General features: G+C 52.6%; 2 protein-coding genes across 8 annotated transcripts; both read left to right on the top strand.

Annotated features, from left to right (window-relative positions):
- LMBR1L (limb development membrane protein 1 like) lies at positions 1–12,646 on the top strand. 5 transcript variants are annotated; one of them, XM_041736378.1, is made up of 17 exons: positions 1–384; positions 3,253–3,337; positions 4,279–4,453; positions 5,674–5,813; positions 6,004–6,107; positions 6,972–7,098; positions 7,869–7,937; positions 8,077–8,141; positions 8,472–8,544; positions 8,636–8,719; positions 8,815–8,891; positions 9,664–9,741; positions 9,887–9,960; positions 10,200–10,290; positions 10,391–10,457; positions 11,709–11,870; positions 12,068–12,646. In XM_041736378.1, the coding sequence occupies exons 1-17, from the start codon at positions 313–315 to the stop codon at positions 12,133–12,135; spliced, it is 1,611 nt and encodes a 536-aa protein (XP_041592312.1). In that variant the 5' UTR covers positions 1–312; the 3' UTR covers positions 12,136–12,646. The 5 variants fall into 5 exon arrangements, with proteins under 5 accessions (XP_041592312.1, XP_041592313.1, XP_041592315.1 ...); XM_041736379.1 differs by having other exon boundaries at positions 2–384; positions 4,420–4,453; XM_041736381.1 differs by lacking the exon at positions 4,279–4,453 and having other exon boundaries at positions 3–384; positions 3,236–3,337.
- Positions 12,647–12,789: 143 nt separating this feature from the next.
- On the top strand, positions 12,790–22,176 carry DHH (desert hedgehog signaling molecule). 3 transcript variants are annotated; one of them, XR_005984893.1, is made up of 4 exons: positions 12,790–14,962; positions 17,580–17,898; positions 18,162–20,329; positions 22,145–22,176. XR_005984893.1 is itself a non-coding variant. In XM_041736384.1 (3 exons), exons 1-3 carry the CDS (start codon positions 14,660–14,662, stop codon positions 18,785–18,787), a joined length of 1,191 nt encoding a protein of 396 aa, XP_041592318.1. In that variant the 5' UTR covers positions 12,790–14,659; the 3' UTR covers positions 18,788–22,124. The 3 variants fall into 3 exon arrangements, 2 of the variants coding, with proteins under 2 accessions (XP_041592318.1, XP_041592317.1); XM_041736384.1 differs by lacking the exon at positions 22,145–22,176 and having other exon boundaries at positions 17,637–17,898; positions 18,162–22,124; XM_041736383.1 differs by lacking the exon at positions 22,145–22,176 and having other exon boundaries at positions 18,162–22,124.
- Positions 22,177–26,546: the final 4,370 nt, after the last annotated feature.

Below are 26,546 nucleotides of genomic sequence, written 5' to 3'. Positions count from 1 at the left end.
ATAGAACCCGCACCTGCGCTTCCTCGTCGCCAGCTTGTTGGAGGGTGTTTGCGTTAAAGTTGCCTGAGACCGGACCTTAAAGGGGAGGGAGCAGGACGCGGGGCCGGGGCCCTTTAAATCGAGGCGCGTGGTGCCTGCCCCTTTAAGGCGTCCGGACGGCTGAATCTGAGCTCCCGATTACCCCGAGTTTCCGTCGCAGGCAGCGAGGAGAGGCTCCTCGGCTGGGTCCGGGTGCTTGGCGGCGGCGGCTTCCTCCGCGCTCGTCCTCCCCGGGCCCGGAGACACCCCCGCCCCAGTCATGCTGAGCAGAGTATGGAAGCAGCTGACTACGAAGTGCTATCCGTGCGGGAGCAGCTATTCCACGAGAGGGTTCGCGAGTGCATTGTGAGTACGGCCCCGGGCAGCAAGGGTGATACAGGGGCGAGCGGGGCCGAAGCCCGGGGGTCGCGGGCGGGGGGGGGGTCGGAGTGCGGGGGGCCGGGGCTCCGGGCCTGCGGGGGCCGGGGGCGAGCGGCGGAGGACGGCGCCCGGATCGGTTGGGCAGCTGCGCGGTAAACAAAGCCGCGGGTCGGTTTCCGTTCCTCCCGGCCCCGCCGCCCCGCCCCGCCCCTCCCCTCCCCCCCAGGCCCCCACCCCTCGCGGGGGGTTCGCCGCGCGGCTCCGCGAGTCCGCGGATTTCGACCGTCCTCCGAGAGCCTGAGACGGATGGGTCTGGTTGGGGAGAGACCCCGCAAACTCCGCCGATGTTTGACGAAAGGGAGATTCCAGGAAAGACCTGGGAGGTGTAGGGGTGGCGTGCCAGAGGTACGGGGCACGCTGGTGGGCCTCCCACTTTGGAAGAAAGGACTCTTGTGGGATGGATTCTACTGCGTAGAGATGGAGAGCAACTAAGTTGCCCCCCTTCTTTTCCCCTCATTGGTGCTTGTCGGACGCCCCCCCCCGCCCCCCTCCCCCTCAAGCCGAGGTTCTAGCTCCCCAGCCATTCAGGGATTTCCCCTGTGAGTGGTCCCCCCACCCCGCTCCCCCCCCCCAGTGCTCCAAAGGCAGCAGGCTGTGCCTTAGGCCCTCACTGCCACCCAGGGCAACAGCTGAACCTGCCACACAGAGATGGACTCCTCTCTTCTGGGCCCCTGGGGAACCTTGGGGAACTTAGCTGCATCTGCCTCAGGGCTGCTTCCAATTCTCATCTCCCCCCCTCTGTCTTTCCTCCGAGTTCATCCCCCCCCCCCTCCCCAGAGTAGCCCTCATCCCCAAATGCTAAACGGAAGGCAAAAAAAGGAAAAGTTTGAAAGAATAGAAGTATTAATGAGTAGGGGGACCCACTGATGGAGTCATCCTTTGTTTTTCTCAGTCTGCCCTGGGCCGCTTCCAGGCTGGAGGGAGGGATAAAGTGAGCCATGACATAACTAGGTCTGCTCTTCTGTGTGAGGACTGAAAAGCAGGCACCGTATCAGTCCACGTGTGGAACTCCAGACCAGCTTTCCTTGTGTGAATCTTAGTGGATAGTCGCACATGGTGAGGCTGGGTGTGTTGTGGAGAACACGCCCAGGCCTTGAGACGGTGTAGGGACAGAGCCCACATTCCTAGAGAACAGGGAGGGATGAGACCTTGGACAGAGAAGCAGCCTCCTTGATGTCTCCCCCACTCTTTACTCCTATTAGCTGAGGACACCAGTGCCGGCCAAGGGCAGCCTGAAGCCTTCTGCTGCCTCCCCCACCTGGCTCTAGAGAATGACCTAGCCTCTGCTGGAACTGCGTGGAACTCCAGCCTGACCTTTTGAGCCCTCCCACCTTCCTGGCTATTACGCAAGCCCAAGGACAGAGGGAGCATTAGGCAATTAGAAATCTTCAGTACAATCTGAGTAACTCATTCTACTCGGTTTCCCTAGTGTTAAAAGCTAAAACTTTGTTCTGGACCCATCACTCTTCTTGGGTCTCTTTGACTTCTTCCTTCCATGTATAGATAACTGTGTGCAGATTCCCTATGGGGTCAGCTTCTTTCGGGGACTGGAGGACCCATGAGACTGATCCTGCTCTCTTAGCTTACTTATTTAAATGCAATAACATCTTGGGCTGTCTGGCTGGCTCAGTCGGAAGAGTGTACAACTCTTAATCTCGTAGTTGTGAGTTTGAGCCCCACGTTGGGTGTAGAGATTACTTAAATAATTTAAAAAATAATAAATGCAATAGCATCTCCTCAAGAACCTTTGGCTCTGATTGTAGAGCCAGGCCCACCAGTGTCTCCTCTCTTGGGCAACAGCAGCTTACTTGGGGTAGCGTAGGGATACCTACATATGCAGAGTGACTTGGCCAAGTCCTGCCACAACTATGGAGTGGAGGGCTAGTTGCCCAGAGGGCATGGGACAGCCTGACTCTGGAGTTGGAAGTAGCTTGAATAGGGACATGGAGTTGGTAGCCTTTAAAGAGGCTGATGTGGCTCTAGAAACATTGTGGATTTTATTTATTTATTTTTAAAGATTTTATTTATTTATTCATGAGAGACACCGAGAGAGGCAGAGACACAGGCAGAGGGAGAAGCAGGCTCCATGCAGGGAACCCGACATGGGACTCGATCCTGGGACTCCAGGATCACTCTCTGGGCTGAAGGCAGGGGCTAAACTGCTGAGCCACCTAGGGATCCCAGCATTGTGGATTTTAGATGGGCCCCAACTAAGGTCTACTCTCAGGGCAGGGGATTAAATGAGACTCTGCTTTGGCCAAGAACAGACCTGATCTTTCAGGCCCCTGAATAAACATAGAGTAGACATTCTAACTTAGTCTAAGAACATGATTCCTACTTATTCTCTCCTGGAGCTTGGGTTAAAGTGGCAGCAGGGGCAAGGGGGGAAGGGAGGAGACGAGTGTCAGGACAATGTAAACATCCCCTTCTTCCTGGAACCTGCTTCCCTTTTCAATAACACTAGGAGTAAAGTCCCTTTGGTTCTATGGCCTGTTTCAGGTATGTGTGTATATGTGTCTCTAGTTTTCTCGGCCTCTTTACCAATCAGGGGTCAGCTGAAGCTATTTTCTCCCAGAAAAACCTTCATAGGGCTGGACATATTGCTGTCTGGTCCTTCTTAAGGGGCCCTTGAGGCCCTGACTAGAAGAAAATCCTGGGGAAAAACATGGAACTCCTGGAAGTATGGAGCCTTGTTTTGGGACAGTGACCCCATAGAATTAATAGAGAGGCCACTGGGGCTGTGGAATGTGCTGGTTATTAGAGCTTCTCATCCTAGCTCACACTCTGCCACAGATCTCAACACTTCTGTTTGCGACACTCTACATCCTCTGCCACATTGCCCTGACGCACTTCAAGAAGCCTGCTGAGTTCACCACAGGTACCTGTGACTTCCCTCCCTTTTCCCTGCCCTCTGCCAGTGTTCCTGTTGCCATGGGGCCAGCCTCAGGGGAGTGGGCCCTTGGCGCCTGCTGGGAAAGGAAAAACTGGAGTCTTTGCCTCTTCTGCTTCCCTTTTTCCACAGGCAGGGGCAGGTGGTATAGTGGAAAGCCTAGACAGAAGGGTCTACAACTAATAAAGCCACTGAGAAAGTCATATAACTTTCCTGAGCCTCAGTTCCATCCTCTGGAAAATGGGCCTAAGGGTCTCTATCCAGTTCGTTGACATTGTGTGGACCAAAGGAGATGGTTCATGTGAAAGCCCTCTGTGAATCTAAAATGGACAGCTACAGGGTGAATGTTACCATGGGCACAAGCTCTGTCCTCTCCTCAACAAGGACACTCACACCGACCTGACCTAGGAACAGAGGAACAGAAGACTTGCCTGACCACTGGGCCCCCCAGCACCCGGTGATGGTGGCCTTTCTCTTTATAAAGACCTAAGTGTCCTCAGATTGGAACTTTCCTTCCTGTAGGCATTGTGTGATCTGGGGGGAAACATTTTCCCCAATTCCTAGCCCCAGCCTGTCCATATCATCCTGTCCTGGTCCTAGCCTTTACTCCCCTCCAGAAGGTTTCATGAACCCAAGAAGGGGTATAATTCTCCCAAGGACTTTCTCTGTGAGTCTCCTCACCACCCCACCCCCTCGCTTCATTTCCCTTTGCTGCACCCAGCCACTGATGTAACCAACCTCCCAGACCAGCTGTTTTTTTTATATTTTCAGCTTGCAAAGAGGAACCTGCAATGAGAGAGATGGGGGGGGGGGGGGGAGGAGTAGGAGAATTTCTGGCTCGTACTCTTTCCACCTGGGACCACAGATCTTTAAGCTGCCACCTCAGCCAGAGAATAGGTTTTGGGACTCATAGCATTTAACTCTCCCAGGGCCTCCTTTCCAGCTCTGCTTCTGTGGCCTAGGCCCTTCTTTCACGGGGCAAGAAAGGGGAAGTAGGGCACACTGCAGCACAGATGGCTCCCAGAGCTGCCCACTGATCTCTTGCCTCTTCCCGTGCCTCTCTCTCGTAGTGGATGATGAAGATGCTACAGTCAACAAGATTGCGTAAGTGTTGCCGTCCCAGCTCCTGGCACTAGAACCCTTTAGAAGCTGGGATCTAGTGAGACTCCTAGAGCTCAGGGGAGAGTGGAGTGTCATGCAGTGAAGAGAGGGTTTCTGCTTCCACCCCATTTCTGGCTTGTTCCGGCTTCACCTCACTCTGGGGACGCTTGGAAAAGTTGTTGTTCCTGTATCCCTGGTTAGGCCAGGAGTTTCTGGGAGCCTCTTGGCCAGGAACTGTGTGTGAGCTGGGGCCTGAGTCACCGGAAATGATTCCAGCTTGGCTTCACCTCCCAGTGGTCATCAGGGAAGGAGTGGGGCAGCAATGTAGACCGATGGAATAGAGCAGGGGATGTGGAAAGTGGAACCCTTAAGGGCAGGGTGTGCTTGGTTTTTTTGTTTTTTTGTCTTTTTTTATGATAGTCACACAGAGAGAGAGAGAGAGAGAGAGGCAGAAACACAGGCAGAGGGAGAAGCAGGCTCCATGCACCGGGAGCCTGACATGGGATTCGATCCCAGGTCTCCAGGATCGCGCCCTGGGCCAAAGGCAGGCGCTAAACCGCTGCGCCACCCAGGGATCCCGGGTGTGCTTGGTTTTGAGAAGGCTTTGCTCCAGGCTGTTATTATGCATTAGTACATATAGGGAAAATATAGAGATGGCCCCTCTGATCAACAGATTAAAAGAAGGCAACCTTACCCCCCTTGGTGGACCAACTAGCTAAAAATGTCTCTTCTTTTCACCTGAGGCAGCTCTGGACACAGGCCTCAGCTATGAAGCTGGGTTTCAGGTCCTCCTTTTCCCCCTTTGCCTAGTGCCTTCATGCAGGGCCTAGCTATATGGGGTGACTTTCCTCTTATTTGGGCTAGAGAAGGCAAGCTCAGAAATCCATATCTCTGAGCAGAGAAGACAAGTCTCTTAGCTTGGCATGCCTGCTATACCTGGCAGGCATGTGTAGGAGGACCACATTCCTGGGGATAGTCTGGGCAAGTGTCACGGCCTATGACATGAATGCCTAAGGTGTGTCCATCCCTTGTGCCAAGGCTTCCCTGGAGGGGGAGTTTAGGGGACAGTGGGTAGAGCCCTGGCTGGATGGCTCCTCCCCTGGGTCTGTCACTGCTACAAGTAGTTCTAGGAGAAGCCATCAGTGCCCAGGGAATGAGGAGGGCTTCTTGGGCCGAGGGAAGTGAGTGTCTAAGCAAGGGCACTACCCATTCTCTCTGCCCAGGCTTGAGCTCTGTACCTTTACCCTGGCTGTCGCCCTGGGTGCTGTCCTGCTCCTGCCCTTCTCCATTATCAGCAATGAGGTGCTGCTCTCACTGCCCCGGAACTACTATATCCAGTGGCTCAATGGCTCTCTCATCCATGGTACGTGGCTTCTGGTTCCAACCTGGGGTGGTGAGAGGGAATAGACTAGGTTCAGGCAGACATAGACAGCCTCGGCTAATTAGTTGTGTATCACCCCATCCTTGCCCCTCTCTGCCACCACATGGTCAGTCCCCAGTAGCTTGTTCCCTGCCTCCCGCCAATCACCTCTGCTTTTCCTTTTTTGCTCTAGGCCTCTGGAACCTTGTGTTTCTCTTCTCCAACCTGTCCCTCATCTTCCTCATGCCCTTTGCATACTTCTTCACTGAGTCCGAGGGCTTTGCTGGCTCCAGAAAGGTGAGTAGGGGATATATCAATCATCTAGGCAGGAAACAGAATTCCACTCAGGTGGTTCAGCTGAAGAGATTTCATTTTACTTTATTGTGTTTTTATTTATTTAATTTTAATTTAATTTAGTTTTAATTTAATTTAATTTTTTTTGGAGAAGGGAAGGGCAGAGGGAGAGAGACAATCTTAAGCAGCCTCCATGCCCACATGCAGTCTCACAACACTGAGGTCATGACCTGAGCCGAAATCCAGTTGGCTGCTTAACTGACTGAGACATCCAGGTGCCCCACTGGAAAGATTTTAACAAAGACTATTTGCAGAGGTTTAGTCAGAGTTAAGAGGATCAACAAAGAATTTGAGGTGCTACTGTCAGCAGGAAGTCATTACCATCCCTAGGCCCGTGGGAGCAAAAGGAAGAAATAGTTTCTGGAACCCATTGGTAGTTGAAGCTGGGAGGTGCTTCACAGCTACTGCTAAAACCATAGTGCCAAAGGTTGAAGGAAACTGAAGAAATACCCTGATCCCTCTCTCTTCCTGTCTTCCACCCTCTTGCCTGTCCTTCCCCTTGGGCAAACCGAACCAGAGGGCAAAGAACTTGTGTGATGAAGCCCTTGGGGACCAGCCTCCCATGGCAGGGCAGGATGGGGAAGGGAACTGGGGAGGGGATTTGCAAATGAAAACTATTGGTATGGTATAAGAAATGGCCGTAGATGTAGAGTGGGAGGACAGGGTGATTTAGTGGAATAAGAGGGAGACGCCCTTCCCTGTCTCCTGAATCCAGTCCTTTCTGCTTTCCCAGCCAGGCTGCCATCCCATGTCTCCTTCCTTCCCCTGATGTTGATCCTGCCCCTTTCCTGTTGCCTCCTCCTATAGGGTGTCCTGGGCCGGGTCTACGAGACAGTGGTGATGTTGATGCTGCTCACCCTGCTGGTGCTGGGCATGGTATGGGTGGCATCAGCCATTGTGGACAACAACAAGGCCAGCCGGGAGTCACTCTATGGTGAGAAGGCCAACTTCCTCCCTCCCCCTCCACCCAGGCTGAATGGCTCTGCAGTTGGCTGATATTCTCCTGCATGGAACAACTGTATCCCTCTAAGGTGGAGAAGATTGGGACCATGTTTCTTAGACTGAAATTTCAAACTGATGGATGTCAAGCCAAGTCCAACTTGCAGAAATGATCCATTGGGCCCATGCAATGATTAAAAATATAAATGAGTCAGTTGCTGACATGCAAAAGTTGAGAGATGTCACATTAATATCCAGATTTGTGGCTTTGCCTGACAAGATTGAGGATCCAACCACATCAGATTACAGGGACTAGGCCTAATAACAGTTGTATTCTTTTTTTTGTCCATTTTATTTTTTAAAGATTTTGTTTATTTGTTTGAGAGAGAGAACGAGAGAGAGCATGAGCCTGGAGGGAGGAGCAAAAGGAGAGGGACAAGCAGGCTCCCCGCTGAATAGGTAGCCCAATGTGGTCCTCGATCCCAGGCCTCCAGGGTCATGACCTGAGCTGAAGGCAGACACTTAACCAACTGGGTCATCCAAGCACCCGAGCAGTTGTGTTCTTTAGATACAGCATAGGGCCTCCAGTTTGCTGTAGCCCCCCACTGCTCCCTCTTCTGCTGACACTGGGCCAGCTTTCCTTATTTGCATTACTTGCCTAACCCCTGTAGGCTTATGTGTGGTGTCCTTGCTAGTCTCTGAGGCCCATCAACCCCCGGGAAGCTGGACGAGAGACCAGCTGACATACGTCTTTTTTACCCTTAGACTTCTGGGAGTACTACCTCCCCTACCTCTACTCCTGTATCTCCTTTCTTGGGGTCCTGCTGCTCCTGGGTGAGTGTTGAGGGTCTTGGAGGGAATGGGCGAGGTCTGTGGATCAAAGTAACCAGGGTGGAAGGAGAGGGGATGGAAGGACGGGTAAGGGAAGTGGTAGAGAAAAGGGCTGGCAGGTAACTGGCTCCTGTCCCTACAGTGTGTACTCCACTAGGTCTGGCCCGCATGTTCTCAGTCACCGGGAAGCTACTGGTCAAGCCTCGGGTACGTAGTGCTCCTTGCCCTTTGACTCCTGCAAAGCTGGAGCCAAACAGTGAAGCAACCCTATAGTTGTGCAGCACACGCCTTGCAAAAAGCCACAGCCTTTGTTGGCTCCTGTATCCTTCAACCTCATCATTTGGAGCTGGTCACCAGACATGCAAGGCAGAACAAAGGGCAATTGGGAGGGACTAGACAAAGCTTCTGGCCACAGGGTGGTGAATGAGAGTTGGGGGAAAGAATGAGACTGGAGACTGGGATGAGCAGGGGTCTCCGACAGGGCCCTTGGGATCAGGGAGCCTCTGACAGTCAGTCCTTCCCTTTCCCCTGTCCCAGTTGCTAGAAGACCTGGAGGAGCAGCTGTATTGCTCAGCCTTTGAGGAAGCAGCTATAACCCGCAGGATTTGCAGTAAGTCATGGTTCTCCTCAGCTGGGATGGTGGGTGTGGCTTGGGCAGGGGCCACAGGACTGAGAGGCAGCACCATCTTCTCTGCCCTCAGATCCCACCTCTTGCTGGCTGCATTTGGATATGGAGCTGCTGCACAGACAGGTCCTGGCTCTGCAGACACAGAGAGTCCTGCTGGGTATGTAGGTTGGTAGGGAATGGGATATCTGTGTTTCCCCAAGGAGAGTAGCCCATCATTCTAGGCCCTTGCTAACAGCTTCCATTCCATTCCAGAGAAACGACGGAAGGCTTCAGCCTGGCAGCGGAACCTGGGCTACCCCCTGGCCATGTTGTGCTTGCTGGTACTGACGGTAGGTGTTCCGTTCCTGGTGGGTGTGAGGAATAGCAGGTTCTTGACTGCTTTAGGTCTTCTCAGGGAAGAGAGAAGAGATGCAGGGACCCGATTATCATCAATAACCGTAGTTGCCCCTCACTGATTGCCTGCTCTATGTCCTGCCCTGTACTGAGTATATCGATCCCCATTTTGTAGATGAAGAAACTGAGGAGTGAAGGAGTTTGCCTAAGGTCATACATGGCCGCTGAGTAGTTAACAGGCTTGCTCTGTGGTGAAAATAAGGCTTGAAATCAGTCCCTCCCTGCAACTTGCCATGCTCTAGACTTGGAAATAAGTTGTATTGGTCTAGGGCAAGAGGCACATTTTTTTTTCCTTTTTTTTTTTAAAGATTTTATGTGTTTATTCATGAGAGTCACAGAGAGAAAGGCAGAGACATAGGCAGAGGGAGAAGCAGACTCCCTGCGGGGAGCCCGATATGGAACTCGACCCCGGGACCCTGGGATCACAGGATCACACCCTGAGCCAAAGGCAGACGCTCAACCACTGATCCACCCAGGCACCCCAAGGCACATTTTCTAGTCAAACTTTTTACAATCCTTCCACCCTAAAAGGGTGTGTTTTATAGTACCCTCAAAGGTGCTCTGTTGCTAGCAGTGGCCTTGAACAGGTCCCACACAGCTAATGGAAAACTGAAAATGTTGGACCAGAGTATCTGTTCTTAACATTCAACTCCAAATACAACTGTGGGTTGGGGCAGGAATGGGAGTCCATGATCTTGCTTCACACAGGGCCTCTCTGTGCTCATTGTGGCCATCCACATCCTGGAGCTGCTCATCGATGAGGCTGCCATGCCGCGGGGCATGCAGGTACCAGGCTGCGTATTCCTGGGGGAGGGCTTAAGAAGGCCTGGGGTGAGAGACCGAAGCTGAGGCCAGAGGGAAGGCTGGGTGTGGGTGCTGGGTGGTGCTCCTGGTAGGAAGTACTCCAGAGCGACACTACTCTTTCTCTCAGGATGCCTCCCTGGGCCAAGTCTCCTTCTCCAAGCTGGGTTCCTTTGGTGCCGTCATTCAGGTTGTACTCATCTTGTATCCTTCTGGACACTCACCATTGCCTCACTGGACACCCACCAGTTCGCTGACCCTGTCTCCTGGGACTGTGGTGGGGACGATGGGGAAGGGGGCAAGACTTTACCAACAACCTAGGATTCAGAAAGAAGGAAATTACTTTATTTGAAAGGAGGGTCAAGGGAGAGGTCCATTCCCTTTGAGATGAGGCATTAATCCTTCCTTGGGGGCTAGCCAGTTCTTCCTTAACCCAGTGGCAGTTACCTGATGATATCCTCAGTTGTGGGATTCTACAGCTCTCCATTCTTCCGGAGCCTGCGGCCCAGATGGCATGACACAGCCATGACACAGGTAGCTGGGCAGGAATAGAGGAAGCCTCTGGGGGCATGCATGGGCTCTAGGTGCTGGCAGCTTTGCTACCCTCACCTTTCCTTTCCTTACTTCCACCTAGATAATTGGGAACTGTGTCTGTCTCCTGGTCCTAAGCTCAGCACTTCCGGTCTTTTCTCGAACCCTGGGTAAGTAGCAAAAGGAGGTAAGGGAATTGGCTTTTTCTGAGTACCTACTGGTGCTAAGCATGTACTTTATATATGTGCTATCTCTAATTCCCACAGCAAACCTACAAGGAGGTATTACCCCCATTATACAGATGGAGAAATTGAGGCTCTGTAAAATGCCTGTGCTGAGCTTCAAAATAGTGTTACTTCAAAGCTCACACTTTTCCATTAGCTACATCCCACGGCTTCCCTTTTTACTTCCATTTTTTTGGTGGAGAAGCACCACTTTCCCCCAAATCTTCCAATGCACTGGATCCTCTAATACATATTCTCATTTTATAAAGACAAGAAGCAAAGAAGCTAATTGATTTATGTAGTTATATAACTAGCTTGAAGCAAGGCCAAGTTAGACTAGAACACCTTGTCTCTTAAACCCCAGTCCAGTGCTTTTTCCACACACTGGGACATCAAATAATACACTCCGTCCTTCTCCCATCGTTAGAGCTCTCATCTAGAATTGCCTGGTAAAAGCATGCAAAAGTGTAATAGTTCCCCCCAGGGTAGTATGGGAGTTGCAGAGGTCATCACCCCTCCACCACATCATCAACCATATATCCTAAATGATTTAGTATTCACATCAGTTCTGTTTGGTTCTTTACTTCATATTGTCTCCACTATAGCATTGTACTTATGCCAGGGATTCAGTAGAAAACTAGGCTTGTGGGTCTACTGGTTGGTTCCTTTAGGTTGTATGTAGGTAAGAATATTATTTTAAGTGGGAGATAGCCCTAAAATTTGGACTTGGGATGACATTATGATGATTAAGGGTTCAGGCACTGTTAGAATAGTGCCTGACGCATATAGTACTTTATGTGTGTTGTCTCATTTAATTCTCACAGTCCCATTATTTTCTCTATAGTTAAGGAAACTGAGGCACAGAAATTTAAGGAATCTGCTGCAGATCACAGTTAGGGGTGGGGTTTGGATCTGAACCCAGGCAGCCTCATTAGAGTCGGAGTCTTAGCCTCCACACTGGAGGAGTAGATGCCAAACTCTGGAAGGGAAGGTGGAGCAAGCCTCGCTGCTGACACTTTCTTCAACAGCCATAACTCCCTCTGAGACAGTTGGGAAGAAGGAATAATTAACGCATAGGAAGAGGCCAACCTATCGATTGCAGTGTTGAGATATGGCCACTAGGAGGCAGCAGAAAGCTGGGCTCTGAGCCAGGGAGGAGCTGGGGAGCCCACTCCCACCCTGGCCTCTGTACTTCAGGGCTCACTGACTTTGACCTGCTGGGTGACTTTGGACGCTTCAACTGGCTGGGCAATTTCTACATCGTGTTCCTCTACAACGCAGCCTTCGCGGGCCTCACCACTCTCTGTCTGGTGAAGACCTTTACCGCGGCTGTGCGGGCAGAGCTGATCCGGGCCTTTGGTGAGAGGAGTGGGGGTGTGGGCTAATGGGGTGGCTGTGAGGTGGGGCCCTCTGGAACCATGGTCATCCAGGCAGGAGGGATGGTATGCTCTTTTCTTTGTTTGTAAGGCATCTCATATACCCATTCTATGGCTTGGTTGCCTTATCCCCAAGACTAGACCTGTACCCTGCTTTTGACTGCCCTCCGTCTTCTCCAGGGCTGGACAGATTGCCGTTGCCTGTCTCCGGTTTTCCCCGGGCATCTCGGAAGACCCAGCACCAGTGACTTCCAGCTGGGAGTGGGAGGGAGAAAACTGGACACTGCCATCTGCTGCCCAGGCCTGGAGGGGCGCCCGGGGGTGGGTGGACCTCAGGACCTGGAATCTGAGAGGGTGGTAGAGGGGAGCTGAGCTGTCTGCACTGTTGCATAATCTGAGCCAGAGTTTGGGACCAGGCTCCCCCGCTTTTCCAGATTTAACTGTGGGCCTCAGTATGGGGCAGGGCTGAGTGACTGGGTCTGGCTCCTGGTCCCAAATCTGTTTACACATCAATCTGCCTCACTGCTGTTCAGGGCCATGCCCGTAGCCATGTTTACATGATTTGATGTGCAATAGGGTGGGGTGGGGACAGGGGAGAGACTGAGTTGGGAGCAGACTTGGGAGGCGGATTGTCTCCCTTGCCTCTGGCCCAGCAGAACCTAAGCACTGTGCTATCCTGGAGGGGCTTTGGACCATCAGAGGGACAAGGGCATAGGGAAGAAGCGACCACAACCATGAGCAATAAAGTTGATCCCAGGGTTTGTTTTGGTTTTTTAAAGGGCCTGTCTTTGTGTCTGTTGAACAATTCCCACCAATTCTGAGTCTACCAACTGAGAAAAACGAGAGATCCTACCTACCATCCTTTCCCTTCTCCATCTGCATTCTTAGTATCTTTTAGGAACTTGGGTCTAGTGTTAGTTAGGTCATACAATTAGACAGTAAAAGCTCCTCCTCCCTTAGCCTTGCTTAAAGCTGACTGGTCTCATGATTCTTCCTTATACTCCTGCCTTGTTTTTGTGCCTTGGTTATTGGGGGTAGGTGGGCATGGGTGTAGGGGTAGGATAACTTCCCCCTCTATGCACACAACATCCTCAGCCCTGTCCTCCCTGACGTGGCTTGCATGTAAAATGAAAGAAGACTGACTGACAAGGGTTTGTGGTTTGCAAAGAAGAAGGTAACTGTCTTCCCAGAGGCTATCAGTGCCTAGAACACTAGGCAAGCCCCCCTGCTGTGTGTGGGGGAGGTGGGGACAAAGTCTGCTCCAGGTGACGCAGATTGTGCACTGTGCAATTTCAAGGGGCCACCATTCACCTCATGGTCTTACATATGGTTACTATGACTATTTTCTTGCAAATGGCACGTATCTTAAGGAAGGACCACTTTTTTCTAGTATACACGAAGTTGCTATAAGTGCTAGCCATGGAGCTGAGAGAGCAGTAGTATAGATTACCAAAAAAGTTTAGTTGCCACAAATACTTGCTGGGCGGCCTACTGTAGGCCAGGCACTTAGCCATGGAGATTCATGGTAAACAGTTTTGTATTTAAGAATTGCTTTGTCTAGCAGGGTGACACAATTCTAATACTACAATGGTTGGCAGTTAATTACTGGTTCTCAGGCAAACAGGTGGGCAGTGTCAGGACATCAGGGAGGCCTTCTTAGAGAAAGTGATTTCTAAATGATAATAGATTGGTGGGTGAAGTGTTGCAGGCTCAAAGCCTCTCAGATGAGACTTGAGTGGTCCGAAGTAGAGCCAGTCCCAGGGGGTCCAGAGAGGGAGCAAGCTAAAGAGGTGCCTAGATGGAAGGTAAAGGGAAAAGACCATTAGTCGGTTAGAGACTATGACTTGAAGTACCAACTGCCCTCCAGCAGCTTCTAATTGACAAGTTATGCATTTGAAAAGAAGCAGCCCTTGGGTGTCTGGCAAGGACAAGATGGGACAGAAGTTTGAAGTCCAGAACCAGATTATAACTGATTCTGGGGGAAGCTCTCAGCAGAAAGCTGCAAAGTCACCCTAGAAAATGGTCCCCTGGCACCCACCCCTTCCAGTCCTGGTTAGTACTGCCACAAGGAGGAGAGATGAAAGTGGAGGCGGTTTGGGGAGGACCACGGAGAAGAACGTCTCTGGTTGTATGCCCAAAGAGCTTGGCTGGCCTTGGGCAGAAACTGGAGCCCATACTTCCTGGATGATAGCAGAGGACAATGGGCTGCCAGGATAGGCTTTGGGAGAGTAAAGATCCGATTCAAGTACCAGAGGAGGGTGTTCTGGTGCCAAGCTTAGGCTTGGGAGTAGGATGCTTATCCAGGCAGCTAAGGACTGAAAAGCTACTAGGATTTCTTAAACAGGTGCCTGCCTGGTTTCCAGGATGGGACACGCTTCAGTCGTGAAATGGACCAGCGGTGACCGGCTAGAGCCCCCGCCCCGGTGGGAGGGGGCGGGACGGTCCTGGGAGAAGGGCGGGGGGCGGGGCCAGGGGCCACTTAAGGCGGAGCAGGGCGTTCTGGCAGCGCCGGAGCCGGGCAGCGGAGCCAGGCTGGGCTGGCACTCACCCACGACCCCCCTTCCCTGCTATGATGGCCCGTCAGTAGCAGGTTCCAGACACCCCGGGGGCATGCGGGCAGCGCCGGCGGCGGCCAGGTGCGCAGAGCCACAAGAGCTCTAGGGCACTCGGGGCAGCTCTGCCTGCTGCGCTCTCTGGTGCCGGGGGAGATGCCCAACTGAGGGGCGAGCTGTAGGACAAGAACGTTCCCTCTGGCCCGAGTCCTCTGCATCCATGGCGCTGCCGGCCAGGCTGGTGCCCCTGTGCTGCTTGGCACTCCTGGCGCTGCCCGCCCAGAGCTGCGGGCCGGGCCGGGGGCCGGTGGGCCGGCGCCGCTACGTGCGCAAGCAGCTCGTGCCGCTGCTCTACAAGCAATTTGTGCCCAGCGTGCCCGAGCGGACCCTGGGCGCCAGTGGGCCTGCCGAGGGGAGAGTGGCAAGGGGCTCTGAGCGCTTCCGGGACCTGGTGCCCAACTACAACCCGGACATCATCTTCAAGGATGAGGAGAACAGTGGTGCAGACCGCCTGATGACCGAGGTAAGGTGGACCTCGCCCCACCTGTGCCAGGGCACTGCCAGCTCTGCGGCAGCCCGGGAGGGTGGTGAGCTGGGCTTCATCCACGGGGACCTTAACCTCAAAGGTTGCCTCTCCCTGCCCTTCCACCGCTCCCCTCCCCCTCCCCCCCAAACCCCCTAGCCGTGCTTACTGGGTTCAGTGATCAGGAGGGATCCCAACGGGGGAAGCTGGAATGGGGAGGGGAGGAGGGACTAGTGAGAGTGAAGCCCGGAGAGACAGCGAGGGCGGGGAAAAGAGGATGGCGGCCGGCGAGACGGGAAATGGCTGAGGCGTGGACCGGGGGTCAGCTACCGAGCCAGGCAGGAAGGGCTGGGGTGAGCTGGGGGCCAGGAGCTGGCGAGGCCGCAGCAGAAAGCTCTACCCTTAGCCTGGCTCCTGACCTGATTGTGGAAAAGCTCTGTGGGCTACAGAGACTGAAAGGGGTGGCCAAGGGTTAGGTCACCAGGCCATCTACCTGAGAAGGGACTGGGTGGGAATCATCTTCAGCACCGGGGAGGGCATCCTAGAACCAAGGCAAGACTCTTCTAGAGCCTAAAAGACTGTCTTGGGTGAAGATAGTCCTCAATGGGAAGAACAGATGGGCCCACCTGAGAATCAAGGTGCTCCGGCATCCGTCAAGCTCAGGGGGGTTTACCTCCTGGGGGGTTTACCTCAGGGGGTTTCCTTGGGATTAGAGAATTAAATTCAACTAGCATGTATGGAGCCTCTGCTGCAGGTTGGAACCTAAGCGACCTAGGATGGGAGGTGAGCGATGCCCTGCGAGTGAAGGGCCACCCTCTGGCCAATGATCTCAAATGTCAGACCTGGAAGGAAACTTGGAAGTCATTCTTCCACCTCCTCGCTTCAATTTTGCAGCTGAGAGCTGGGCCCCAAGAGGAAAAGCGATTTAATCAAAGTCTTAAAACTAATTAGTGGCATGGCTGGGACTAGAATTCAGCACTCCTGATTCTAAGTCTATACACTTTCCATTACACCACCTAATTGTGTATGGAGTGGGGAGCTGGAGGGAGAGGGAGTGGCGCGGATTTCCTCCGATTAATTGCCATAGTTTTCCAGGTTACTTTGTTAGGAAAACCTGTCCAGGGGAGAAAGAATTCCTTCTACTACTACTCGGAGATTAGGAAAGGGACACTCCTTCCCTCCTTGGTCATGGAATAGTGTGGCCCTGTCGCCTGGCTGCCACCTGCAGCAGAGGGGCCAGAACAAGGGACAGGCCCAGGAGGGGCTCTGACGAGGCCTGGGAACCCCTCGGTCCTGCTTATCTCCCACACCCTGGCTGCAAAAGGCCTCCATTGAGTTGGCTTTGCACTGGGCTGCTGCCCCCGCAGGTCAAGGCCCCAGGGCCTCCTTGGGGGACAAAACGACAAAAAGTTGGAAGGAGTTACCACTTTTCCTGTCTTCCCCTCCCCTGCTCTCCAACCCTGCGGAGGTGTAGAAAACTCGGGAAGAAGGGAAGGAGGAAAGTGCCCCTTTGGCACTTAGGAGAAAACCAAGTCTGAGGTGAGAGGTCGGAGCGGGGAGAAGAAAAGGAAACTGTCCTCTCTGCGCCTCCTCCCGCCGTCGGTGCCGTGGTGCGCGCCAAGGTCTCCGGCTCCCAGACGAGAGCCGCCCAGATAACGGCGGTCTCACTCCCCCGGGCGCAGGCTTCCAGCCACCGCTGCTCTGCCTCCTCTCCACTCCCACCCTGCAGGGGGCCCCCCAGTTCCGCGCAAGGGCAGCTCCCGCTAATCTCAGGTGCTGCTCCCACGCCTTTCGCGGCTGCATCTGGAGCAGGGATGGAGAGCCGGGGGCTCGCGGCTGGCAGGGCCGGAGCTGGAATTGGGAGGGCCGGTCGCGCTGGGGGAGGGGGCCCGGCGGGCGGGAGCAGGGATGGGGGGCGCGGCTTTCTGCCCTTTCCTCTCCCGGAGCCGGGGCGGCTCAAAAGCGCCTTTGTGGATGGAGCTGCTGAGTCCGCTTCTCCCGGCGCGTCCCCGGCCTCGGCCCGGGATTCTCGCTCGGTTAAGTCATCCGGGAGAATGGCCATTGTACTTCGCGCGGCCCCCGCCACCCAAACCCTTTTTCCAGCAGCCTTGGTCCCGCACGGCTCGGCTCGGGCACCTCTGTGGGGGGCACTCGCACCACGAAGGGGTTAATGCTGGGGGCCGAAAGGAGGAGGAGGAAGGAAGGAAGGAAGCGATGCCCGGTGCCAGGGAAGGCAACGAAACAAAAGATGAATCAGGCGGAGGGAGGGCAGCCGGGGCTTGGGGCGGGGGCCAGCCTCAAACAGGGGCTCCTCTCGGGGCGCCGGGCTGCCCAGCCCCTCCCTGCCCGAGCTGCCACCCGCCCTCTCAGCTCCTGCCCTCTCCCAGGTTGAGCCGAGGTCCCATAATGAGTGAGCAGCGGGCGTCGAAAGTGGGCATGGATAGGCACCCCCTCTCGATCCCGGGGGCGACCCCACCGTCCTCCCACAAACGCTCCGGGAAGGAAGTGCATATTGGCCACTACACCTCTTCGGGTTCTCACTTCCCCAGGACACTCAGAAGCTGGGAGGAAGTGGTGTGGGGCCAGGAAAACAAGGAACCGACCCCCTTCCGTCCAGGTCCCTTCTTGCCCCGGCGGTGGCAGCGAGGAGACTGACTCCTTTATTCCCCGCCAGCGCTGTAAGGAGCGCGTGAACGCCTTGGCCATTGCGGTGATGAACATGTGGCCCGGAGTGCGCCTCCGGGTGACCGAGGGCTGGGACGAGGACGGCCACCACGCGCAGGACTCGCTCCACTACGAGGGTCGTGCCTTGGACATCACCACGTCGGATCGCGACCGCAATAAGTATGGGCTGCTGGCGCGCCTGGCGGTGGAGGCCGGCTTCGACTGGGTCTACTACGAGTCCCGCAACCACGTCCACGTGTCGGTCAAAGCCGGTACAGTAGGGGGTGGGTGGTGAGGTCCGCCCAAAGACCGCTCCTTTCGGGAAACTGAGGCTGCGCAGCTCTGGGGCGATGCTAGGGGAGACCAAGCGGGCGTTAGTGCTGTAAACCCTCCCCCCCCCCGCAAGGTTGGGGCCAGATCCGTGGGAAATTACACGTCCCGGGACTGGCGAGGTCTGCCCCGGGCTTGACCCGCATCTCTCAGAATCTGGAACCGCTGGTCTCGATTCAGTCCTCGCTGTGCTTGTTCCCTGCAGATAACTCGCTGGCGGTCAGGGCCGGCGGCTGCTTTCCGGGAAATGCCACCGTGCGCCTGCGGAGCGGCGAGCGGAAGGGGCTGCGGGAACTGCATCGCGGAGACTGGGTGTTGGCGGCCGACGCGGCCGGCCGGGTGGTGCCCACGCCCGTTCTGCTCTTCCTGGACCGGGACTTGCAGCGCCGGGCCTCCTTCGTGGCCGTGGAGACCGAGCGGCCCCCGCGCAAGCTGTTGCTCACGCCCTGGCACCTGGTGTTCGCGGCTCGGGGGCCGGCGCCCGCGCCCGGCGACTTTGCCCCGGTGTTCGCGCGCCGGCTCCGCGCGGGGGACTCGGTGCTGGCGCCCGGCGGGGACGCGCTGCGGCCGGCGCGCGTGGCCCGGGTGGCAAGGGAGGAAGCCGTGGGCGTGTTCGCGCCGCTCACGGCCCACGGGACGCTGCTGGTCAACGACGTGCTGGCCTCGTGTTACGCGGTTCTGGAGAGTCACCAGTGGGCGCACCGCGCCTTCGCCCCGTTGCGCCTGCTGCACGCGCTCGGGGCGCTGCTTCCGGGCGGGGCGGTGCAGCCCACGGGCATGCACTGGTACTCACGGTTCCTCTACCGCTTGGCGGAGGAGCTACTGGGCTGAGCGCGACGGACACGGAAGCCTCGAGGCGCCTGCTCAAACCCCGGGCGTGCGGGCGGAGATCTGGGGGTGTGGGCAGCAGAGGATGCTGACTCGGGGGTGGGGGAGGAGGGGAGGCGGAGAACCAGAGGCAAGCCTGGACCGCTTGGTGTGGGGGCAGCCTCCACCCGAGAGGAGATCCTGGGTCCTAGGTAGATGGTGGGTACTCCTTGACGAGGACTGTTTCGCCTCTTCCTCCTCAGTGCCTCAGCCCCACCCGATTATTTTATTTTATTTTCTATTTATAAATTGTAATATAATGACCTGCTTGCCCCGCCTGGCAAGGTGAGGGGCCAGGGCACGGCGTTAACCCTGTTTGACACAGCCAGCCAATCTGATGTCTGACATTTTCCTACAGGTGAGCTAATAAAGGGAAGGCTTGCAGGAGCTTATTGGAAAAATCTCTGTCTTCAGGGGGTGATTCACCTCCGGAGGAGGGGAGAAGGGGACCAACCCTGAGTCACTATCCTACATCTGACTCCTCCTTCCTTGCCCAGCAGGTCTTCCTGCCTGCTTCCTCCCCTCAGAGGGGGCATCCCAGTCCATCAGCAACTGGAGACCAGAAGAAGAATCCTCCTCTTTTCTAGGCTGTTGGCCCCTTCTCCCACCCAGGGAGGACCAGAATTCTACCTGCATGACTGCATACTGAACGGAGGGGCCAGGGATGTTGAAGGAGCAAGAGGGTCCACGCATGTCCTTTCTGGTTCATAGTGGCTCCAGCGAGGTCTCAGGCCATTACATTACTGCTACTCAGAGAATTCTGGTCCCTGATTGTTAGGCTGCAGTCCTAGTCCCTCCCTGAAAGCCTAGCTCCCATCCGACCCTGGTGTCAGAGTCTGGATGGGGATGATGTTTTATTCTGGGATGTCACTGGACTAACTGATGGTCCTTGGGAATCCCTAGCTAATTTATAACTGATAGTCCCCATACACTCTTGGTCAAGAGAAAGAATGAGAACAGAGGGCTGGAACCTATCTCTCCTGAAGGAGAGAGAACAGCTTCAAGCCCTGGCGTATGTGTTTAGGGGGAGGAGGGAAGGCTCTCCATGCAAGGGCTTATAGGTATTACAACCTGAGTGCTCTTCTTGATCGCCTCTCCTAGTTGTTTCTCTTGGCTTCCTCCACCATCCCCCTCTTCCTCCTCCCCTTCTCCAGGCTCTGCTTCCCCCACCTGAGTGTTCCTGGAACCTGCAGGTTCCAAGGCAGCCAGAGAGGCAGGAGCTCAGACAGGTGCCCGGACTTAGGAATGGAAGCTCAGAGGAAGATGGACTTCAGTGGAAGGGGAATGAATGTCTGTGCTGGAGGGAATGGAGGGGTTTGGTCACACCACCGGGGAGCCAGCCCTTGCCTGTAGGGAGCAGTGCAACTTCAGTCCACAGGGTCCCTGCTATCCACCGCCCTCTGGTGGCTGTCGGGATCAGTCCTCTTCCAGACCAAAGGAAAGAGATACCTACTTACTGCGGGGATGGGTAGACTGGACCTGTGCGGAGGAGCCTTATCTCAGGAGGTGAGAGACGGTGGGTGGGGCTGGGTAAGATGCCAGGGCTGAGCCACAGGTATCACGCCTCTCCTTGTGAAAACCCTTCCAAGTCTGGCATTTTTGCATCCCCCGTGCCTGGTTTAGCTCTGTGGCTCCCAGAAGCTGGAGGTATAGTTGTAGCCAGATTCCGTGCATGTTCAAGTTGCCACCTCATCTCTCTTACCCTGTGACCCTTGAATTCAATGTCTGGAGGTAAAAAGCATACTTAGGGTTCCAGGAAGTGATCTATAAAGGCAACCTTTGGAAGCAGAATAATTTTTACCTTTAGTGTCCTTCCCCGCACCATTTCCTTCAATCCATACCTGTTACCTGTTAATCAGGTACCTGTTACCACTCCCTCTCCCTTTCCGGATTTCACAATCCAAGCTGTGGATCTTGCCCAGAGCATGGCCTGGAAGTCAGGCAGACCTGCAGATACTCATACCACCCCAAGAAGATTGTTGAGAAGATCAGTGTGTGTGCCCAATGTGGAATAGACACTCTATTTTCTATGCTCTGCTCCGATTTCTCACTGCCTTTGCTGCCTTCTGCTGTTTGTCTGCTTTTCTCCTCACCACTCCACTAGAAGCAGGATTTATCCATGGGTCCCAAATATTTTGGGGGGTCGTGTTGCCCCCATAATTGTTTGACTTCACTACACTCCTTCAGAAGGTGCTGTGTGAAAGATTTGGTCTTGCTTTAGAACTAAGGTATATATATATAAAAAAAAAAGAACTAAGGTATAATTAAAAGTGATCTTGTTTTGAGAATATACAGAGTATTTTGTAATAATCTTGCTTGCCAAGACCTCTCTGCATGCTGGGAAACCAGAGTTGAGAACCACTGCTTCGAGTTTCAGTTGACCTTTTTAAACTCCCCTAGTCCAGACTTTTTTCCCCCTTCCTTTCTTCAGGTGGGGTTTACCGAACATCTACAGTGTAGCACTGTATTAGGCATGAAAAATATATAAAATATTAAGAAGCAGCTTCCTCTATGGAGGAGTAGACTTAAAGGTATAAGATGGTTACCTGCCAAAACAACATTGTTACTTAATCAGGATGAGTTGAATGGGTGAAAAATGTCATATTGGTGCAGAGAGCCTTGTGAAGAAAGTAGGGCCTGAATAGGGTTTGGAAGCATGTAGATGCAGGAGACCAGATAGGGCATTCCAGGCAGAGGTAGCAAGATGAGCAGGGACTTGAAATCTGGAATGAAAATGTGCAGACTGGATAGAGTGGGAGATGGAGGACTGTAACTATATGTAGCTAATGTTTCTTGAGAACTTGCTATATGTCAGGCCCTCTTCTAGCTCTTTACATGCATTCTCATTTCATGCATATGACAACCCTGTGGGATTGTATTACTTTTTTTTTTTTTTATTGGGATTGTATTACTGATGAGGAAACCAAGGCAAGGACAGGTTTAAGTCACTGGGTCAAGTTTTCGCAGCTAGTAAATGGTAGACCTGGAGCAGAAACAACAAGAAGACTACCTTGATGGACGGGGCTATGTCCTTAAAGGCCTTAAGAAGTTTTTGACTCAGTGCCCCTGGGTGGCTCAATCAGTTAAGCATCGGACACTTGGTTTGGAGGCTCAGGTCAGGATCTCACGGTTGTGGGATTGGGCCCTGTGTCAGGATCCGAGCTCAGCTGGTTGTCTGCTGGAGATTCTCTCTTTTCCTCTCCCTCTGCCTCTTACTTTCAAATAAATAAACAAACAAACAAACAAAAAGTTTTTGCTTCTCCTTCACTGAGTCACTAGCAAGTCCTAACTTTTTGATAGTCATTTCTCTTTCCTTTTCAGTGGCTCTTCTTTCCCCTGCCTGGATTGCTGGCTTCCTTAACTAACGTTACCCATCCAGTAAAGGACCATAGATATATATATATTCACACACAGAGTAGAGGTGAGTCTGAGCTTTATCATAGACTGAATATATGTGTCCCCACTCCAAATTAATAGGCTCAAACCCTAAGACCTGTGTGGCTGTTTTCGGAGGTGGGGCCTCTAAGGCTGTAATGAAGGTCAAAGGAAATCATAGGAGTAGGGCTCTGATCTGATAGGATTTCTGCTTTCTAAGAAAAGGTGCCAGAAAGTTGCTTTCTCTCTCTTTGCATGTACCAAGGAAAGGCCATATAAAGACATAGCAAGAAGGCAGCCATCTGCAGGCCAGGAAGAGAATTCTCTCCAGGAACCAAATTGGCCAGAACCTTGATCTTGAACTTCCCCAACCTCCCAAGTAGTGAGAACATAAATGTTTGATGTCTAAGCCACCCAGTCTATGGTATTTTGTTATGGCAGCCCTAGCAGACTAATATGATCTTCCAGAAACACATGAAGTAAGAAGAAGCCAGTGCTAAGATGGAGTGTTTACTTAGTGAAAAGAATGAATTCTGGAGAGTGAGAATTTCTGACCTAGAGCTTTCACATGTTTATCCCAGACAGAGCCTCTAGGTCTCTACTATATTGGAGGAAGTGTTCTTCTCTGGCTGGAAGACAGAAGAAGCTGTCTATGGGAAGAAGGGTATAGCTGGTCAGGCTATTTCCCTGTGGGGGTTGTATGGCCATTTAGCACATTCACACCCCTCTCGCTATATATGAATTGGTTGATGTACACACGTGAACATCTCCCATGGGGGAGGGATATCTTCAGGTTTTACTGAGTGTCTCCCTTGTGCCAAATACCATGCTGTGCCATGGGGAGAGGACAATAAGTCAGGGCTGGCTCTTACAGCTCACTTGGTCAGAGAGCTGGGGAGGAAGAGTAAATTGAGCCCAAGGAGCATTAGTAAGTTCAGTTTAGTCAAAGGGAGGTGTGATAGACTTTAAAGATCGTAAATTTTATCCTGGAGGTGAAAAACAACTATAGGATTTGAGGCAGATGAAAGGAGAAATCAAACCTGTATTTTAAAAAAGGAATTGGGGGATGCCTGGGTGGCTCAGCGGTTAGGCTCCTGCCTTCAATGCAGGGTGTGATCCTGGAATCCCAGGATCAAGTCCCACATTGGGCTCCCTGCTTGGAGCCTGCTTCTCTCTCTGCCTGTGTCTCTGCCTCTCTCTCTCTGTGTGTGTGTGTGTGTGTCTCTCATGAATAAATAAATAAAATCTTAAAAAAATAAAAATGGAATTGGCAATTGGATGGGCTTTTTGGGTCATCTTTAATCTCTAAGTAGGTTGGTCCTCCTCTGCCTGTGTGAGCGTTGCTAGTTTTGATTGCAAGGAGCAAATGCTCCTGTCCACACACAGAGTGTGTTATGGGAGCAGATGGTGGGGGGTTGTGTATGGATATTGGAGCAGGGTAGGATAGGATAGGGACAGACCTGAAGGTGATACCTCCAGCCCTGGCTTTCCTTCTCTCTGAAACCGAAGTCCAAACTGTCTCTCAACCTCTCTCCTTGGGACTACAGAACCTAAGAACACAGTTATTTGACTCCAAACCACATGATGTTCAAACAGGAGTCCTTGGAACTGGCAATTCCTATTCTCTTTTGCTGTCCAGCCATTCTTTCAGCAGAGACAGAGTTTGGCTTAGTGAGTTGCTGATGGCCCTAAACTGAGACAGAGCTGCCACCCGGAGAGCTAGGTCTGGGCTGAACGTTGCAGCTGCCCAGGGAACAGCTGGCTAAGCCCTCAGCAGCTGCAGCAGCTGGGATTCCACCCAACATTTGAGCTGGGATTAATCCCATTTCCTCCATGCACGTCCCTTCCCAGTTCTAGTCCCTGACTAGTCTATAGTACCTCCTAGAATTTTTGAGACTAAATGTCACAAGTCTCGCCCTGAACTAAGCTGGAGCCAAAGTCATCCACCTTCCTCTTAGAGGCAGTGGACCCAAAGCACCTTAGGGCGATCACAAGAAGGAGGGTGTGGGTCTTTCTCCTACACAACCTCCTTTCTCTCATTGTCTCTATCCTTTGATAAACTGGCTAGGATGGATTATTCTTTGAAATGTCCGACTTTCCATAACTGTTAGAATTGTCTCAAGAAGGGGCTTCTTGGGTGGGATGAGGAGGTAAATTTCCTTTATCTTTGAAAAATTGTATACCAAGTCCTGGAAACTTGGTGGGAGTGTTACAGAAGGATCAAGCATCATATGGGTGCTTGTCAGTTTTCAGCCATGATTGCTTCCCACTTAACTGTGATTCTATGGTTGTGAACAATAGGGCAGTATATTCTATTTGGTGCTTAGGCACCAGCTGTGTGACCTTGAGAAAATCGCCTTGTAAAAGGTGCCAGAGGCTATAAGGAGGTGCTTCCAAGAAGCTGGAAAGAAGGAGGTACCCTGAGATTTGAACAAGGCAAATTAACACACAAAAGGACAAGACCCTTCCTCCCAGGCTCAGAGATTTGACTCCCTTCCTTCAACAAATGTTTATTAGGCCCCGGCAAGTACTAATAGGCATTTTGCTCTGCTACGGATTTTTAATATTTTTCTAGAGAAACAGGCAGTCATTGGAATAGATTAGATTAATTTTAATTAGGTTTTAGCTTGGGAGAGTGGCCTGATCAAATTTGGATTTTAAAAAGATCATTCTAGTTGCTGAGTGGGGAATGGGTTAGAAGGGAATTAGTGAGTCTAGGGAGAAGAGCACAAGAAAAAATAGGGTAGTGCCTGGTGCAGATGAGAGATGATGCTGTTGAGATAAAGAGGTGGCAATGGAGACGGAAGAGAAAGGACAGCTGCAGGCAGTATTTATATTTGTGGGATTGATAGGACTTAGTGGTTGATAAGATGAAGTAGGGAGTGAAGAGTAAGTAGGAGGAGAAAAGGATCTCCTTTGGGGCTGCCTGGGTGGCTCAGCGGTTGAGCATCTGGCTTTGGCTCAGGGCATGATCCTGGAGTCCCAGGATCTAGTCCTATAACAGGTTCCCCACAGGGAGCCTGCTTCTCCCTCTGCCTGTGTCTCTGCTCCTCTCTTTGTCTCTCATAAATAAATGAAACCTCTTTTTAAAAAAATTTCTCTCAATTTCAGCTGCAGGATATAATGTATCTAAAATGAAAGAGAAAGGAGTGCCTGGGTGGCTCAGTTGGCTGAATGTCTAACTCTTGATTTTGGCTCAGGTCATGATCTTAGAGTCATGAGAGTGAGCCTCGTCTGTGATTCTACGCATAGCATGAAGCCTGCTTGAGATTCTCTTCCTCTGCCCCTCCTCCTCTTCTCTCTCTCTCTCTCATTCTCTCTCAAAATAAATAACTCTTAAAAATAAAATGAACTGGGATCCCTGGGTGGTGCAGTGGTTTAGCGCCTGTCTTTGGCCCAGGGCACGATCCTGGAGACCCGGGATCGAATCCCACGTCGGGCTTCCGGTGCTTGGAGCCTGCTTCTCCCTCTGCCTGTGTCTCTGCCTCTCTCTCTCTCTCTCTCTCTCTCTCTCTCTCTGTGTGTGTGACTATCATAAATAAATAAAATTTTTAAAAAATAAAAAAATAAAATGAACTGAAAGAGAAAGAATAAGCCAATATCATCCTATTCTTTAAAAGATTTTACTTATTTGAGAGACAGCACAAGCAGAGAGGAAGGGCAGAGGGAGAGAGAGGGAGGAGCAGACTCCCTGCTGAGCAGAGAGTCCCGTTGCAGAACTTGATCCCAAGACCCTGGGATCATGACCTGAGCTAAAGGCAGACTCTCAACTGATTGAGCCACCCAGGCTCCCCCAATATCTATTAATCCAAAATGGAATGTGGCAAAAGGGACAACTAGGTCAATAAGAATTGTTACTTATGCCGAGATTGATCTTGGTGAGAGAGGTGCCCAGTGTTATTAGTGGAGCAGGAAGGGTTCTTTAGGCCTTCAGATGACTGGCTGAAATACCCCATAGAGAGAGTCCTAATGTTCTGCTCATCAGGCAGCAATCGGGTACCTCCCTGGAAAGGGGAGTTCCCTAGATAGAGGATACAGGCATCCTGGGCAGTGGAAAGGGAGTGTGCTGGATACATTAGCATGCATGGTAGGACCCAGACCAGGCACTGAGGAATTACTGCAAGGCTTCCCTAGCATTTAAATATTTGGAGGTGTCCTAAGCAAGTCCAGTTCCCAAATTGGCTAGACTGAGTGTTCTTCCCAGGATCATCTTTCTCAGTGGTGTCCGGGGAGGAAGCCAGACCATCTGCCTTCCTCTGGGCATACCTCTAGCCAAACTGTGAATTCACTCTCAAACTAATGATGATAATGATTACGATGGCTTTAATTCAGTGAGTACCAGCTCTTT

Source organism: Vulpes lagopus, chromosome 21 (genome assembly GCF_018345385.1).
Source record: "Vulpes lagopus strain Blue_001 chromosome 21, ASM1834538v1, whole genome shotgun sequence".
NCBI lineage: Eukaryota > Metazoa > Chordata > Mammalia > Carnivora > Canidae > Vulpes > Vulpes lagopus.
Note: the sequence above shows the minus strand (reverse complement) of the source record. Positions and strands in the feature narration are given on the sequence as shown.